Source organism: Eumetopias jubatus, unplaced genomic scaffold (genome assembly GCF_037043125.1).
Source record: "Eumetopias jubatus isolate StellerSeaLion01/CBP00866 unplaced genomic scaffold, mEumJub1_p1.0 scaffold_3, whole genome shotgun sequence".
NCBI lineage: Eukaryota > Metazoa > Chordata > Mammalia > Carnivora > Otariidae > Eumetopias > Eumetopias jubatus.
The window spans coordinates 15,077,318-15,094,740 of record NW_028274809.1 but is presented as its reverse complement, the minus strand read 5'-3'; the positions used below and the strand labels follow the sequence as shown (position 1 = coordinate 15,094,740).

Below are 17,423 nucleotides of genomic sequence, written 5' to 3'. Positions count from 1 at the left end.
CCCGCCGCCTGCGGGAGTACGGGCCGCCCCCGTCGCGCCTCGGCCGGCGCACCACCCGCCAGCCCTACCTGTCCTCGCTGGCCGTGATGACGCCGTCCTCCTTGGGGATGAGCAGCGCGGCCGTGACGGCGTCCTGGTGCCCCTCGATCTTGCTCAGCAGCACCGGACGGCTGCTCTGCGGCCTGGAGTGAATCTCGGCCGCCATGTTCGCGCGGCGGCGGCGGCGGCGGCGGCGGCGTGGGCCTCCCCGGCGGGCGGCCCATCAGCTGACGGCCGGGCGGGCGGGGACGCGCCGGTTCTGCTCCGGCTCCCGGGGCCGCGTGGGCGCCGCGCCGCCGTAAGCTCCCGAGTGCTGCCGCCCGCACCCGTATTGCCTAGGGAAGTCGCACAGCAAAAAACTCCGAGCCCGGAAAAGGGTCCCAGAGGGCGTCTGCCGCGGACTGGAAAAGTGATAAAGGTTGAAAAGTGATGGCATTTACCCAGGAATGGATTGAGCCGTTGGAGGGGACGAGGAATTGTCCCCCAAACCAGAGCCTTCTGGAAATAATACTACTACATTGTGTTTATTCTAAGAAGCCATTGTTTGGAAGACGTTCCAAGATGTTGGAAGTGTGAAAAATATAGTGCAGTTTAAAATCTTTGAAAGACAGTGACACTCATTGAGTGGTGACCATATACAAGGCACTATCCCAATTTCTTTACACGGATTGTCTTAGTTAATGCTGATAACAACTTTAAGAGATGGAGAGATAAGTGCTTTTGTATTCTCATTGTGGAGATGAGAAAACTGGACCACAGAGATATTCAATCACTTGCTTAAGGTCGCACAGCTATTAGAGAAAAGCAGCTCTAGAACTCCAGGAGCTGGCTTGGTACTATGAGCCAGGCATCTGCGTTGCTGGGAGCTGGCCCGGTGCTCACAGCTGGTTCTTGCGGAACATAAACATTAGACAATGCCACTCCATAATCCTATATAAACACAGCAAAACATGAAATTGTTCAAGCCACAAAAATGAACAAACATCCCTCTATTCTGGCGAATAAGTGACTCCTCTTTGTTTACCAATTACAGCTTTGGCTTCTGCCTAGTTTTCCTCCCTCTAGACAAAATTAAAATCTCCAATCATAGACTTATCCCCACTTCCTGACAGCATCCAGTCCAGTCCAGAGGAAAGCCGTTCTTCCTAAAACCCTCCCTAAAATCACCTAATACAAAACTAAATCCCACAATAAGTTATTTCAATCACCAATGCCCCATAGTTCCCATGATATGCCTTCTCCTCCCAATAAGCAACCAACCCAACATGTTTAACTATGAGTGTGTTCCTGGTGGCTTTTGGCTGGAGCACATCAGTAGCTATTAAGTTAAAGGGTCATGATGGGGACCCAGAAAATCATTGACTCCAGAGACCTCCCCTCTCTAACCCACACTCCCCCTCCAACACACACTGTATTATTCTGACTCATTAATTGCAGAATTCCAATAGAGGATGTACTGTATACACAGGGCTATCCAGCACTTAAAATGTGACTAGTCCAAATTGAGTTATGGTATGAGTGCAAAATACACACCGAATTTGAAAGACTTAGTACAAAACAAAACAAAACAAAAAGATGTTTCATTAATAATTTTCATATTGATTACATATTGAAATGATAAAATTTAGATATACTGAGTTAGATATTTTAAAAATTAATGTTACCTGTTTCTCATTATTTTTTAATATAGCTAATGAATTTTAAATTACACAGGTGTTTCACATAACAGTCATTCGTGGACTTTATTCAACAAACATGTATTATACACCTACTAAGGACCATATGCTGACAAGATGAATAAGACATGGTTCTTGCAAGGCTTTTACAGTGTGATGACTAGACAGGCCACTGAATGATGTTTTCAAACAACAAATATTTATTGAGTGCCTGCTATGAGCCAGGCATCATTCTAAATGCAGCTATGCTCCAAAGACACAAAAATCGCTCGTCCATTAGAACATATATTCCAGTGAAAGAACCAGATAACAAAATAAATAACTAAATTACATAGTATATTAGAAGGTGTTAAGTGCTGTGAAAAAAATAAGACCATGAAGGGCGATAGGGAAGACAGAGGATATTGCAATTTTAAACAGGATGGTGTGGAAGATTTCAAGACGCACTACATAGATCTGCCTTCATAGAAGGGAGGCGGTCAGCAGACACTCTTGGCTTTCAGCTCCTTCAGGGTCTGCTTCGTCTGCAGAGAGCCACCATGGCTCAGCCATGCCCTTCGTGGGGCAGCCCAAATTCAGTAACTAAATGAGAGAGGAATATAAAGTCCTGGCCATGTCCGTCTGGTGCGGGACATGCTGATAGAGCTCTCTCCCGGATTGGATGAGGATTCGTCAGGCCTGTACTGCAGCTGACTTTTCCTGCCTAATCCTGTTACATCTGCCTCTCTTCACAGCTGTGGATTCCTAATAAATATCCTGCACCCCAATCTCTGTCTCAGCATCTGGTTCCAAAGAATGCAGGCTGAGGGAGGACCTCACAGAGAAGGTGACATTTGAGCCAAGAAGGAGAATAGGGAGTAAGCCATGTAGAAGTATAGAGGAAATCCTCTCCTGGAAAGGGAACCGCGAGTGCTAAGGCCCTAAGGTGAGAACCTGCCTGGGGTTTTCTGGGGCTGGCAGGGCAGCCAATGTGACTGGGGCAGAGTGAGTGAGGAGTACAGAGAGACGAGGAAGAAGGGTCACCAGACAGACCATGTCGAGCCCTGAGGCCATGGTAAGGACTTTCGCTTTTACTTTAAATGAGATGGGAAGTCAGTGGAGGATTTTGAGGGCAGAAAACTTCCTTAATCTGCCTTCAGTCTTAAAAGGTAAGGGTGTCATTTGGGAGGCTAATAAAATAAGGCAGTTGAGAGATGATGATAGTTTAGCACAGAGTGCAGGTGGTGAGAAGGCAGCAGAGTCTAGACATTTCTGGAAGGTGGAGCCAATGAGCTTTGTTGGATGTGGGGTATGAAAGAAAGAGAAGTCAGGATTTGTGGGATGACCAGCTGGAGGAATGGAGCTGCCCTTTGACCAATCTGGGGAAGGTGTTTGGCCAAGAAGACAGGGAGTTCAGTTTTGGATGTATGAAGCTTGAAGTGCCAGTAGATGCCCAGGTGCAGGAGTTTTGTATACACTACTAAAGAGCAGAAAGGCCTGTACTGAACACATAACTTTGGGATCTGAAGGGATGTAAATGAAGTGCACCAGGCCGCCCTGGGTCCTAGAGCCACGTAGTCCCCTTAGCATATGTTTATTGAATAAATAAACAAATTCATGATTGAATTTTAAAAACTGGTTAATTCCTCAACTCTGTGAGTTAGTGGTAAAAACTCCCCGAGACCCTACAGTTTTGGTTCCGTAAATAAGGCTCTCGTTGTATTTACTGAGAAACTCTCAATACAGAGACACCTCATTTTAACATAATATTATTTGCTTCAACTAGATTATTAGATTATTCCTCCCTATAAATGGACTATTACAGAAATAACAGTTCCCTGTGCTGTCTTCTAATCTATTTATTTGATGAATGTTCAATGAATTTTTTTAACATGCAGTGTAAATTAATGAAACACAAAGACCAATCATGATCTTCTCTCATCCCTTCTTAGAGAATTTGCTTCACCCAGAAATCCATCAGCTTGTTTTATGGTATGTGCTAAGCCACCATTTCCTCTCTCCCTCTCCAAAGAGAATCCTTTTCTAGGCTAGGATGAACCATTCCGACAATAGTTAAGAACAGATTTTATTCAGGAACTATTGCAATAAGGGAAAAGAGACCTCTCTATAGAACTGAGCTCAATTCCAAATACAGCATGGACCAGGGGAAACTTATAGCCATGGGGGCTGGGAGGTGTCTATGAACATTGAACTAAGTGGAAATATCATGGGTAAGGGTGGGGGGCAGGAGTCTAGCTAAACCAACTTGACAGGATTCTTCTGAAGGCAGGCCACCTGGGGATAGCGGTGGGTGATGAATTTGATTAGACATTAAGGGTAATCAGATATTGAAGGTGGGGGATCCTTTCTAAACTGACTTAGGATTCTTGCTGAAAGTGGGCTATGCAGGCCTGACAGACACCAAAGCCTAGGGTCGAAGCCTCTTTGAAAAGAGGGCTTAGGGGAGCCTGACTCAAGTTTGGTCAAGGGGAGAAATCTTTGCCAGAGCCTAACATTAGAGATTCTTGAGCTAAGTAGTAACATGCCTGGGTCTGTGTTTCAGGGAGATGGATGAAGATGAACCATGTCTAGGGAAGAGAGGAAGGTGCAAGATGTATTTGGAGGCCTGGCAAGGAGGTAAGGATTGCCATCAGGTAGCCACTGTGGAAATAAATTGAAAAAGGACTTGGCACCTGGATAAAAGTGGGTTTTTGTGGAAATAGGAATAATGGAAGACATAGGAGCCCAAACTTGGGTAACTATGGGGGGACACTGATGCCATGAACAAGTAGAGAGATCAACAGTAAGAGGTGACTTTTGAGGTCTAGATGTTCAGCATGCAACTCAAAATTGGAAATTCAAAGAAGTCTTCCTTTGTGAATTAGTATTAGATCAAAACATTTATATTAACAGTTTGGTAGGAAAGTTTCCACCAAAGAGTGGAAGATAAAGGGGAAAAAAAGACTTATAATTCCACTGTTCTCATTTTTATGTATTTTTTTTCCAGTCTCTTTTTTTGCAGGGGGGGGGACGCTTTAAAAAGTTTGTACTGTTAGAAATTTAAATTTTGGTTAAGTCAATATCCCTTAGTCTAGGGCTCCTGAAAAGAAGGCTTCTGGAGACATGTTGGGTAAATATTTGCTCCTAAATAGTGGCTGGATTGATGTTCTATAACTCTTAAGACGAAATACATATTGACAATGTGTTTTCTTTAGACTGAGAGTGAAACAGGTTTTTACGCTAATGAGAAAGCAAAGAACAAGAAAGCAACTGAGGGTGAAGCAAGTTCTTCCACACATTTCCGGATCCAAAGGTCCCACAGTCCTGACTCACCCCAGAGTAATCCCTAGGTGGGCAGGAAACAGAGCTCACGCATGCGCAGTAAAACTCAACAGCAGCCGCCCCCCCCCCACACCCGCTACTAGTCCCGCCCCCCGCGTACTAGTCCCGCCCCGGCCTCGCTCAGTTCGCCCACTTCCGGGGGGGACTGGGTTACCGCGCCACTGGTCCGACTTTCTTCCTTCCGTTCTCCATTGCTTTTTTTTTTTTTTTCCCTGTAATGGCATCCGGCCTGGGGAGACTGCTTTTGCTGGGGCCTCGCCGCCTCCTGGCGCCTGCCGCCCCGACTCCCGTCCCGCCAGTTCGGGGCGTGAAGAAGGGATTCCGCGCCGCCTTCCGCTTCCAGAAGGAGTTAGAGCGGTGGCGTCTGCTCCGGTGCCCGCCGCCGCCCGTGCGCCGGTAGGAGCCGCCTCGGAAGGGGTCGGGGTGGGGGTCGAGGACCCGGCGGCGGCTGGGAGGGTTGCTCCTCGCTAAAGCGCGCCTGGCTTGAGTTTAGGAGGTTTGCGGTAGAGACACCGGTGGAACTTGGACGCGTGGGCACAGGGAATAGATTTCTGCCTCGGGGTGGAACACGGGTCTACCCCCGACGCCTGGGAACTCTTATTTAGAGCCTATCAGCTGAGTTTTGAGAAATGAGGCCTGCTGAGGCTAACCTTTATGTGGGCTTGGGGTTGCAGTCTCTCTGTTGTAATGGCTGAGAATTCTTGGGAAAGAGAGATAAGAGGGGAGAAAGCATTCCACAGCATCGCAAGAGCAAAATTAAGTATATGCAACTATCAGTCCGTTTGCCAGAATAAAAGGAAAACAGTTGAGCTTTAGGTTTTTTGCCCCAGTTAATCTTGTTTCTTCTTAATCTTGTTCCAGTAGTGTCTGGCGGTAGCTTGGCAAAGAAGTCCAGTAGTCTGGCAGAGAAAGACATCTTTATAGCTCCACATGAGATCTACTATACCTGAGGTCTTGAATCTTTTTCTCTAATAATGTGACTCTGACTACTTGTAGTCGTGGCGATGTAAAATAGATGCATCTCATTCTTTTGACTCCATTCGTAGGCATTTGAGTTCCATATTATTGCTGTTATAACCGATGGAAGAGTGATTAGCTTTGAAGTTATTACTCCTTGGGAAATTTAGTATGAAACTTTGATAGCTACTTTAATATTACCCCCCAAAATTGAACCAATTTATACATCTGTCCTTAGGAATATACTTGTTCATATTCCTATACTCTTTCAAAACAGTATTATTTTCCTAATAGGCAGAAAATAGTATCTCTTAATTCACGTTTCTTTGATTATTGTGAGGTTAGTCACTTTTGGCTTTTATAGTTGGAAGAAACTAAGGATTATATAGGTTAACATACATTTTATGACTTACAACCAGGATCTTTATATTTTCCTATCCATTTTTACTTAAAAGGGTTTTATTTGGATTTATTGTCTCTTTTTAAAAAGACCTTTTAGCCATTCTTGGGAATGATTACGAACTTTTAATCTACTTGTAATGATACTAGATTATTTAGATGCTAACTTAAATGGGTGTTTTTAACACTTAATAAAATAAGAGATAAATATAGCGTACTTCTTGTTTAGAGCTTGAACCTGTGAAATTATAACTCCTATTTCATACCTAGGTATAAAGTATAATTCCATGGTTATAGCAGAAGTAAAGAATCTAAAAGGTAGGGTAATGGCTTAGTCTCTGATGTTGAAGAACTTTAATGTGGCAGTTGGCTCAAAGGAAAAATGAATCCACCAGTGAATATAGCAAAGAACCGCAAGTTATCATCTGACTTAAATTTTAACTTTGAGAAAATCAAACCGTGGTGTTAAAGTGAAACTCAGTCTTTTTTAATTTCCTTTACATAATCAATAAAATTGTATCACAATTAAAGTTTTTGTGTTATTGTAACATCTTGTTCTTTTTACCATCTCTTACTGTCTTCTGTTTTTCATTTTCAGTTCAGAGAAGCCCAACTGGGATTACCATGCTGAAATACAAGCATTTGGACATCGGTTACAGGAAACCTTTTCCTTAGATCTTCTCAAAACTGCATTTGTTAATAGCTGCTATATTAAAAGTGAGGAGGCCAAGCGCCAAAACCTTGGAATAGAGAAAGAAGCTGTTCTTCTGAATCTTAAAGATAATCAAGAACTCTCTGAACAAGGGACATCTTTTTCAAAAACTTGTCTCACACAGTTTTTTGAGGATGCACACCCAGACTTGCCTACTGAAGGCATTAAAAGTCTTGTTGACTTTCTCACTGGTGAGGAAGTGGTGTGTCACGTGGCCAGAAACTTGGCTGTGGAGCAGTTAACACTGAGTGCAGAATTTCCAGTCCCCCCGCCTGTTTTACAGCAGACTTTCTTTGCAGTAATTGGAGCCCTGCTACAGAGCAGTGGCCCTGAGAGGACCGCTCTTTTCATCAGGGTAGGTAATGCTTAATTGCACACGCTGGGACCTGCTTGAGGTGGAAAGAACGAAAACTTTTTTTGTAATTCGTTTCTTTGTTATATGATCTTAGAAGGTGATCTGTGAATTTTTCTCCCTACCAAATTCTGAGAAAGGTCTAAAGCTTCTTTTTTTAAGATTTATTTATTTATTTGGGAGAGAGAGCAAGCACATGCATGTGTGCACATGGGGGCAGGCAGAGGGAGTGGAAGAGAGTCCTAAGCAGACTGCGCCAAGTGTGGAGCCTGGTGCAGAGCCCGATCTCACGACCCTGATGTTACAACCTGAACCAAAACCAAGAGTTGGAGGCTTAACCGACTGCACCACCCGGGCACCCCCATATGTGCATTTTAGAAACATACTTCTTCATACTATCTCCCTGTTCTGGGAAATGGGATTAGAATATTCAAGCTCCACTCCCACTGAAAGTTCTAATAATAAACTATTAGGACCAGAAACCTATAGGGAAAAAAATAGGCATATGTGATCACCAAAAAAATCTAGATTTCTTTTTATATTCCTACCAATACCTTAGGCATTCAAATTGTTTTTCCTTCACCTTACAGTTGGTTATTCTATATTGCAAATAATCCAGGGATTCATTCATAGGTGTAAGTAACCATGTGTCTCATAAGGCAACTATATCTGTACATTAAAAGATTGAAAATCCCCTAATGAGGACTTAATAAATTAAAAAAAATTTTTTTTAATTCAGTATAATTAATATACAGTGTTATATTAGTTTCAGGTGATAAATATTTTTTATTAACAAAACTGAACTAGAGTTCTAGTGCTTGGGCAAGTGTTATAATGAAATTAACTATTTTGTGAACTGTTATTTTTCTTTTTAACATTTCTCCCCTCATGTCCCCATTTACCCATCCTTTATTTTATACTGTGTGTGTTAACACAAGTTAATTGCAAAATATTGTGAAAATTCATGTTCCCATATTTTCTGTCAACATTGGTAATGTTTTTTATTGGCATATGAATTCTGCTTTGAATGTTCATAATTTTTCCATTTTCTTAATCTTACAAATTGAAAATATTATCAAGTCTTAAAGAGTTTTAAAAGACAATGTGAAATTATTTAAATGATTTTTTTTAAATCATGAATTTCAATAGTGAAGTACTATTATCTGGAGGCCCATAGTACTTTTTTTATAGGAGTTTCTGCCAGAAGTTACTACTATTTATTCATGAATTCATTTGTTTTAAAAATATTTTTCTTACTGATAAAAGCATATTTCTTAGTTATAAGATTTTACCTTCAACTATGAATTTTGGTTTTTTTTTTTTCAAGTTTTTATTTAAATTCCATTTAGTTAACATTTAGTGTAATATTAGTTTCAGGAGTAGAATTTAGTGATTTATCACTTACATATAACACATACTGCCCATCACAACAAGTGTACTCCTTAATACCCATCACCCATTTAACCTACCCCCCTGCCTAACTCCCCTCCAGCAGCCCTGTTAACTCTCTGTAGTTAAAGAGTCTGTTTTACGGTTTGCTTCTCTCTTTTTCCCCCCCAAGTTCATCTGTTTTTCATTTCTTAAATTACACATATGAGTGAAATCATTTTGTATTGCTTTTTCTGACTTATTTTGCTTAACATAATACTCTCTGGCTCCATCCATGTGATTGCAAATGGCAAGATTTCATTCTTTTTTATGGCTGAGTAATATTCCATTGTGTGTGTGTGTGTATACCACTTTATTCATCAGTTGATGGACATTTGGGCTCTTTCCATAATTTGGCTACTGTTGATACTATAAACGTTGGGATGCATGTGTCCCTTCGAATCAGTATTTTTGGTTTGGTTAAATACCTAGTAGTGTAATTGCTAAATCATGGGGTAGTTCTATTTTTAACTTTTTGAGGAACTTCCAAACTGTTCTCCAGAGTGGCCGCACCAGTTTGCATTCCCACCAACAGTGGGAATCCTCGCCAACTTCTGTTGTTTCCTGTGTTGTTAATTTTAGCCATTCTGAATGTTGAGAGGTGGTATCTCATAGTTTTGATTTGTATTTCCTTGATGATGGGTAATGTTGAGCATATTTTCATGTGTCTGTTGGCCTTCATGTGTCTGTATGTCTTCTCTGGAAAAATGCCTATTCATGTGTTCTGCCCATTTCTTAACTGGATTATTTGTTTTTTGTGTGTTGAGTTTGATAAGTTCGTTATAGATTCTGGATGCTAACCCTTTTCAGATATGTCATTTGCAAGTATCTTCTCCCATTCTGAAGGTTGCCTTTTAGTTTTGTTGATTGTTTCCTTTGTTGTGCAGAAGCTTTTTGTCTTGATGAAGTCCCAGTAGTTCATTTTTGCTTTTGTTTCCCTTGCCTCCGGAGATGTGTCTAGTAAGAAGTTGCTATAGCCTATGTCGAGGTTGCTGCCTGTGTTCTGTTCTAGGATTTTGATGGTTTCCTGTCTCACATTTAGGTCTTTCATCCATTTTGAATTTATTTTTGTGGATGGTGTAAGAAAGTGGTCCAGTTTCATTCTTTCACATATTGCTGTCCAGTTTTCCCAACACCATTTGTTGAAGAAACCATCTTTTTTCCAGTGGATATTCTTTTCCTGCTTTGTTGAAGATTAGTTGACCATATAGTTGTTGGTCCATTTCTGAGTTTTCTATTCTGTTCCATGGATCTGTGTGTGTTTTTGTGCCAGTACCATGCTGTTGTGTTTTTTTTTTAAGTTATTTATGTGTTTATTTCATTAATATTTTATTTTTATTTTATTTTTGGGATGGGGAGGGGCAGCGGGGAAAAAGATAATCTCTTTTTTTTAATATTTTATTTATTTATTTGACAGAGACACAGCGAGAGAGGGAACACAAGCAGGGGGAGTGGGAGAGGGAGAAGCAGGCTTCCCTCAGGGCAGGGAGCCCGATGCGGGGCTCGATCCCAGGACCCTGGGATCATGACCCGAGCCGAAGGCACACGCCCAACCACTGAGCCACCCAGGCGCCCCTAAAAGAGAGATAATCTTAAGCAGGCTCCACGCCCAGCAAAGAGCCTGACACTGGGCTTGATCTCACAATCCTGAGATCATGACCTGAGCTGAAATCAAGAGTTGGATGCTTAACCCACTGTGCCACCCAGGTGCCCCAGTACCATACTGTCTTGATCACTACAGCTTTGTAATATAACTTGACATCCAGAATTGTGATGCCTCCAGTTTTGCTTTTCTTTTTCAAAATTGCTTTGGCTATTTGGGGTCTTTTGTGGTTCCATATAAATTTTAGGATTGTTCTGTGAAAAATGCTGGTGGTATTTTGATAGGAATTGCGTTGAATATAGATTGTTTTGGGTAGTAGAGACATTTTAACAGTATTTGATCTTCCAATCCATGAACATAGAATGTTTTTCCATTTCTTTGTGTCATCTTCAATTTCTTTCATAAGTGTTCTGTAGTTTTCAGAGTACAGATCTTTTAACTCTTTGGTAAGCTTATTCCTAGATCGTCTTACGGGTTTTGGTGCAGTTGTAAATGGGATCTATCTCTTGATTTCTCTTTCGCTCCTTCATTATTGGTATGTAAAAATGCAACAGATTTCTGGACGTTGATTTTGTGTCCTGAGACTTTACTGAACTCGTTTATCAGTTCTAGCAACTTTTTGGTGGAATCTTTTGAGTACTCTTGCCAGTGTATCATGTCATCTGCAACAACTATGATTTTTGTAATAAAACTTACATGAAAAACTATATGGACATGAAAAGGAATAATATTGTCTTTTTCAATCCCCATTAAGTTTTTAAATTCTGTTAAAAGTGTACTTTGAATATGATCCTTATTTTTTTTATATGGCTTTAAATGTATAAATTGTATTTTTATATGCAGGACTTCTTAATTACTCAGATGACTGGAAAAGAACTCTTTGAGATTTGGAAGATAATAAATCCCATGGGGCTACTGGTAGAAGAACTGAAGAAAAGGAATATTTCAGCTCCTGAATCTAGACTTACCAGGCAGTCTGGAAACACCACAGCTTTGCCTGTGTTTTTTGTTGGCTTATACTGGTTAGTAAAATTTTATTTATTTATTTATTTATATTTACTTATTTATTTATTTGAAAGATTTTATGGTTAGTAAAATTTTAATCTTGACTTCATAGCATTGATTGGAAGCTTTAACAACTGACCTTTCACAATTCCTTAATATAAGCTCTAATTGCATTAGCAGATTTAAAAAAATCTCATTCCCATGATTATCTATGTACTGCTTCCTTTTCTGCTGGTCAGTCTTAGGGGAAGGTAAATAATCTGTGGTTTGATAGTAGTAGCTTTTGTTAACCAACTATACATTGTAGAATCCATTCATTTCAATGAGTGAGAATTTCCTGTTAACCTAAACATTTCTGTAGACAAATAAAAGTTTTGATTCATTAAGTGTTAGAGATTTATCCCTAATCCACACTTGTAACAGCTTCAGCTGAGCCTAGGACTGGAAAAGGAAGGGCTTAGTTAGTTGTCCATCAAAATATATAAATCAGCCCACATTGAGACTGTTTTAGTTTTTTGTTAGTAAACAGTTGGCTTGCCTCACACTGATTGAATATTTAAGAAACGTGGTTAAAATTTAGGTCAGTATTTTTCTGATCTTTATATGATGTAGGATTTTATAGGTTAAAGGCAATGGAAGGACATCACAAAGGAGAAACTAGACAATGTTATAAAACGTTTCAACTTCAGTTTTAATTGAAATGCAAAGCAAAATAACGAGGTACTCTTTTGCTTATTAGCTTGGTTAGTCTTAAACACATCCTTTATCTGCAGTTCATATATTCCTAATAGAAGAAAAGAGTGGTATAGTATTTCTGTCAGTAATTTTGACCAAATGCCAAGAGTCTTTAAATTCTTCATGTCCTTTGATTTGGTATTCTCACTTTGGGTGTGTGTCTCCAGGTTACATCAAAAATGTGTAAACAAAGATGTTCATTTGTTCACTCTTTGTACCCCATACCCAGAACAGTTTTTAGGACGTGGTAGTCAGTAAACAGTTATTGAACTAATAGCATTTTTTCAGTTAGAAAATTAGAAATAACTTTGGTATCCAGTAAGAGGGAAATAATAAATGCACATGACAGAACATAGTACATCTAGGACTGGTGATGTTGGTAAGGATTTTTAGTGACTTAACGGAAATTTTGAAGAATGCTCTCTTATTTATAAATGAAACAGTTTGCCCTATTACTAACAGTGGTTGTCACTGGGTAGTAGAATTATTTAATTTTTCCTAGATTTTACATAATGGTATTTTAAAAAATGATCAGTGATACACTAAGACCATCACTGGACTAGAAACATGATATACATCTTGTGCTTTTTGAAATTCACTTAGATGATTTTCTCTATTCCATACCATTACAGATATGTATGTGTAGAATTATTACTGTGAAGTTTAACCTATATGATTAATTTTGTTTCATTTCAGATTACTGCCACGGAAAATGATTCTTAGCACATTCCTTCCATATTGGTTTTTTTTTTTTCCTGTGTAGTTTTGCTCATTTTTCTTTAATTTGATTCTATTCTTCCTTGGCTTTCAAGTCAACTTATATTAAATCTGAGCTACTAAGTGAAGTTGCTGTTTATGAGATTTTCAGAGATGCTTCTTTTAGTTGGATAGGTAAAGTTTGGGGTCAGGAAATTTCTTGGAAGTACTTAAATGTAATTGAGAAGTAGCACATCCATACCACACTTGTTCAGTGCACATCCTTTCCTCCCTGTGGGAACAGTTTTACATTTTTGGAGAAGAGTTTGCTAGTTATTGTAATAGAAATATTAAAACAGGAATACCCATTTTTGTTTAATTTGGCTTTACTTAGAACACCGATAACCTTAAGTGTTCACTGCTACCTCAGTATCTTCTGGGAATAAGAGCGGATTATAATATATAAAATAATGTTTTAGGGCGCCTGGGTGGCTCAGTTGGTTAAGCGACTGCCTTCGGCTCAGGTCATGATCCTGGAGTCCCGGGATCAAGTCCCACATCGGTCTCCCTGCCCAGCAGGGAGTCTGCTTCTCCCTCTGACCCTCTTCCCTCTCGTGCTCTCTGGCTCTCATTCTCTCTCTCTCAAATAAATAAATAAAATCTTTAAAAAAAATGTAAATCTTAGCAAGTTTTAAAGATCTAAAGCTCTTAATTTAAAATACAGAACTGATTTCTCGTTTATTTTAAAGTTTAGATGAGAAACCAGAAAGGCACAATTTTTTTCCATAAAATTTTTCCTCATATCACAGATTTAAGATGAATTAAATATAATGTAGTTATAGTTTCCATGAATATTTTTAATAGTTTCAGGCTTTATATTATAGCAAGATTTTTATATATTCTTTAAATTCTTCCATCAACAACAATAACAGAACAAACCCATACTTACTTAGATGTGCCTTGTTTTTTTGATTTGAAAAATATTGGACCTAGTGAGTTTATATTTCTATGGAAATGTAAGTATTTCTTTTCTAACTATATATAATGAATTTGCAACAAAACTAGTTAATTTTCAAAAGATACTATATCCAAAGCTCTTGTGTTACTTCTGGTAGATATCATTGCCAAAACAAGATATAGAAACCATAACCCATTTGTGGACTGTGTCTTATCACGGGTAATTTCAGACTACTCTTGGTTTTTTTCTAGTGATAAGAAGTTGATTGCAGAAGGACCTGGGGAAACAGTGCTGGTTGCAGAAGAAGAAGCGGCTCGAGTGGCACTTAGGAAACTCTATGGGTTCACTGAGAACAGACGGCCCTGGGACTATTCCAAGCCCAAAGAGAATTTAAGAGCAGAAAAGGCTATCACTGCCAGCTAACGTGCCAAAATTGTGGCAACCTGAAATTTGTGAGCCAGAGAATGAGATAAATGTCAAAGATGTTCAAAGCTGGACATTTTTCAAATTGTAAAGAAATAGGTCTTATTTCTCATAATGAGTTCCTAAAATTAAACAGATATTTATCAGGTCATTGAGTTTTTTCTTTTTCTTTTTTGTTTTGTCAAAAGTCTTTTTTTTGGATGTTTTTCCAGTAAGTTTTTTCTAAAGTCCTTGATTTTATTATTTTATTTAACATGTATAGTTAGGTCTATTTTATTCCCGGCTAGCTTTGAGGTATCACCATAATTTACATATGTGTTTTACGTGAACTTTCATACCAGTAAAGAAATCACTCTTTCTCTAAAGATTTTATTGTAGTTTAATTTGATATACCCAGGTTGGTGAACTTTGTCCCTTTAATAGGATTTTAGCTAAAATAGTAATAGCTCTTAACCTTTAGAAATGTAAAAGTGCAGTTTATCACAGTTAGATGGGTATTTACATGACCCCTAGATTCTGTCTAGGTTTGAAATTCTGTATACTAATTCATCTCATAGTTATTCAATTTCTATAAAACAAATAACAAAAAAGATAAAGTTTATGCTTTTAAAAGAAAGTCACAAGCAGCTAACTGAAAAATATATATCAATCTTAATGGAAAAATAAGGCATATATTTATCAATTTAGTATTCCATAATCATAATCATAGCCACTGTGTACCAAACACTGTTTTAAGTATTTTACTGTAACATTCAGTTTCTAGAGGACAGACCTTAAGAGTATGTCCTTCTGGTTCTTCAGTCGTTGTGTTGAATTCAGTAATCCTCCAACTGCAAATTCTTTGTGTCTTTGTTTCTTTTTAGCTCTTTGGCAATAGTGGTAATTTTTAGTTTGAATTTGTCAGTAGTCACTCTCAGGCGTTAACAAGAAAAGTGGGACTTGGGAGTTGAGAATAGAAATGTTAAAACTGACAGCACTGGGACGCCTAGGTGGTTCAGTCGGTTAAGCATCTGCTTTCGGCTCAGGTCGTGATCCCAGGGTTCTGGGATCGAGTCCCACATCAGGCTCATTGCTCAGTGGGGAGCCTGCTTCTCCCTCTGCCTGCCGCTCATCCTGCTCTCTCTCTCTCTAACGAATAAATGGATAAAATTAAAAAAAAATACGTAAATAAAAATTTAAAAAAATCTAAAAACGAAAAAACACCTGACAGCACTTTTGCCATAAAGTCTTTTTTTTTAATTGAAATATTTTTATGTTCAAAGAACTAGCATTAAGGTAGATATCTTGCATGAACCATTCAGGGAATGGTTAATCCAACTTCCTGAAGCCTGCATCCTTTTACTGATGGAGACTCTGGTGGCACACATGGGGGCCATATTTCCAGATCAGAACAAGATCCCTGGCTGAGTTTTCGTGGTTCCCATAGAGCTGCTGGTGACCATCTTGCTTTCTCGGAGGCAAGGAGGCAAAAGGCTTGCCATAAAATCTTTTTATAAAAGAGGATAAAGGGGACCTTTGAAACCCCTTTCCTGAGACTGGTCAGAGAAGTGGGAGTTTTGTCGTATGTAAGGGGACTTTCAGCCACGACAGGTAAAGCAGAGGCTGTTTTCAGAGGGGGAAGTTTGAGAACTACTTAATTGGCCAAATTGGTAGGTTAAATAATTTCACCTTTCTTTTGAGAAACTCCTAATACTTGAACCCAGGGATAGAGGGCCAAACCCAGTAGTAAAAAGCGCCACACTTAGGTGTGTCATCCACAAGTAAACTTGATAAGCATCTCCTGGACACCAGAGAAGAGAGATCATAGAAAGTTTCTGAGAAGCAAAAGACAGTAAATGTCCTCCAACCACTTACTCATCCAGTATATGCAAAATGTCAGGTTTAGCTAGAATATTCTCTAATTTTATTTTAGGTGGACATTTTTTCCAAGGGTCTTTGGAGAATTCAGTTGCAAAGTTAGTAGTCCTTCATTTCCCCCATAAGTAGTGCTGATAATGTGATCCCCAAATTTCTGTTCAGGGCATTTTGCAGGACCTTATCCTACAATGTTGGAGGGGAACTACCCTCATTCTTTGGTTTTTGAGCTTCTGAACCTTGAATGCTTTTAGATATACATGTGGGACAAATCTAGCTCTAGTTCATAAAATCTACTTTGCAAGTAGAGAGATCCAAATTGCTTAGGAAGAATGTGATTTCAACGAACATTTCTAAGTAAAGTCTTCTCTGAATTTAAGTTGTACTTTTAAAAGGCATCCACTAAACTATGATGGGCTGGAAGGTAGAAAATAAAACACATTTTTGCAGTTCCATATGAAATTCCTTGATACTTGGAACCAACCTCTAGAGAACTTTAATTTGCCATGTAAGAACCAATAAATACAAGGGGCACCTGGGTGGCTCAGTCATTATGTGTCTGCGTTCGTCTCAGGTCATGATCCCAAGGTTCTGGGATCGAGCCCCACATCGGGCTCCCTGCTCAGCAGGAAGCCTGCTTCTCCAGAACTCTCCTACTCCCCCTTGCTTGTGTTCCTGCTCTCGCTGTGTCTCTCTCTGTCAAATAAATAAAATCTTAAAAAAAAAAGAACCAATAATTACTGTTAAATTTGATATGTGGGTAAGAGGAACATAGGTGTGAGAATGTTGTCAACGGAGTGTGTGACCAAGAGCATTCAGTGACCATGTGGAACACTGCCTTTTTGACTGTCTAATTCATGTGGAGAAGACATGACCATAAGGAAGTTGGAGAAATACAGTAGCACTAATACTTGAGCTTGGCCTGGCACCATTGAAAGATGTTAAAGTCATTTACTTTGAAATTCTGATATCCTTTCCCACCATTTCTCACTGGCTAGTTCCCTAAGCCCAAAGTGTAACATTGAGCCAAAAATGCATGATTGAGGTCTACAGACTCAATTACATAAGCCTTATTCTTTTCAGTCCATACTGTTTTTATGATATGCATATATAAAACAGGGAACAGCATTCTCAAAAAGTGTTTTATGTGGTCATGAGAAAGTGAACTATTACTAGAAACTCTACCTTCCAAGTAAGAATGGAACAAATAGGGGCTGTTTTTGTGTGTGTTCCCATTTTTTAGACTTTGGCCACAAGGTGGTGTG

At 39.4% G+C, this 17,423-nt stretch overlaps 2 protein-coding genes across 2 annotated transcripts in view; one reads left to right on the top strand and one right to left on the bottom strand.

Moving 5' to 3' along the window:
- The window catches only part of WDFY1 (WD repeat and FYVE domain containing 1), a 47,841-nt gene extending 47,581 nt beyond the window's left edge, over positions 1-260 (bottom strand). Inside the window, exon 1 of the mRNA XM_028105186.2 lies at positions 69-260. Within this exon, the coding sequence (XP_027960987.1) occupies positions 69-205 (137 nt within the window). The 5' untranslated portion in view covers positions 206-260. The remainder of the gene's footprint in view (positions 1-68) is intronic.
- A 4,934-nt stretch (positions 261-5,194) lies between these two features.
- Positions 5,195-14,455, top strand: MRPL44 (mitochondrial ribosomal protein L44). The gene is made up of 4 exons (XM_028105291.2): positions 5,195-5,432; positions 6,991-7,459; positions 11,331-11,509; positions 14,133-14,455. Exons 1-4 carry the CDS (start codon positions 5,254-5,256, stop codon positions 14,302-14,304), a joined length of 999 nt encoding a protein of 332 aa, XP_027961092.2. The 5' UTR covers positions 5,195-5,253; the 3' UTR covers positions 14,305-14,455.
- Positions 14,456-17,423: the final 2,968 nt, after the last annotated feature.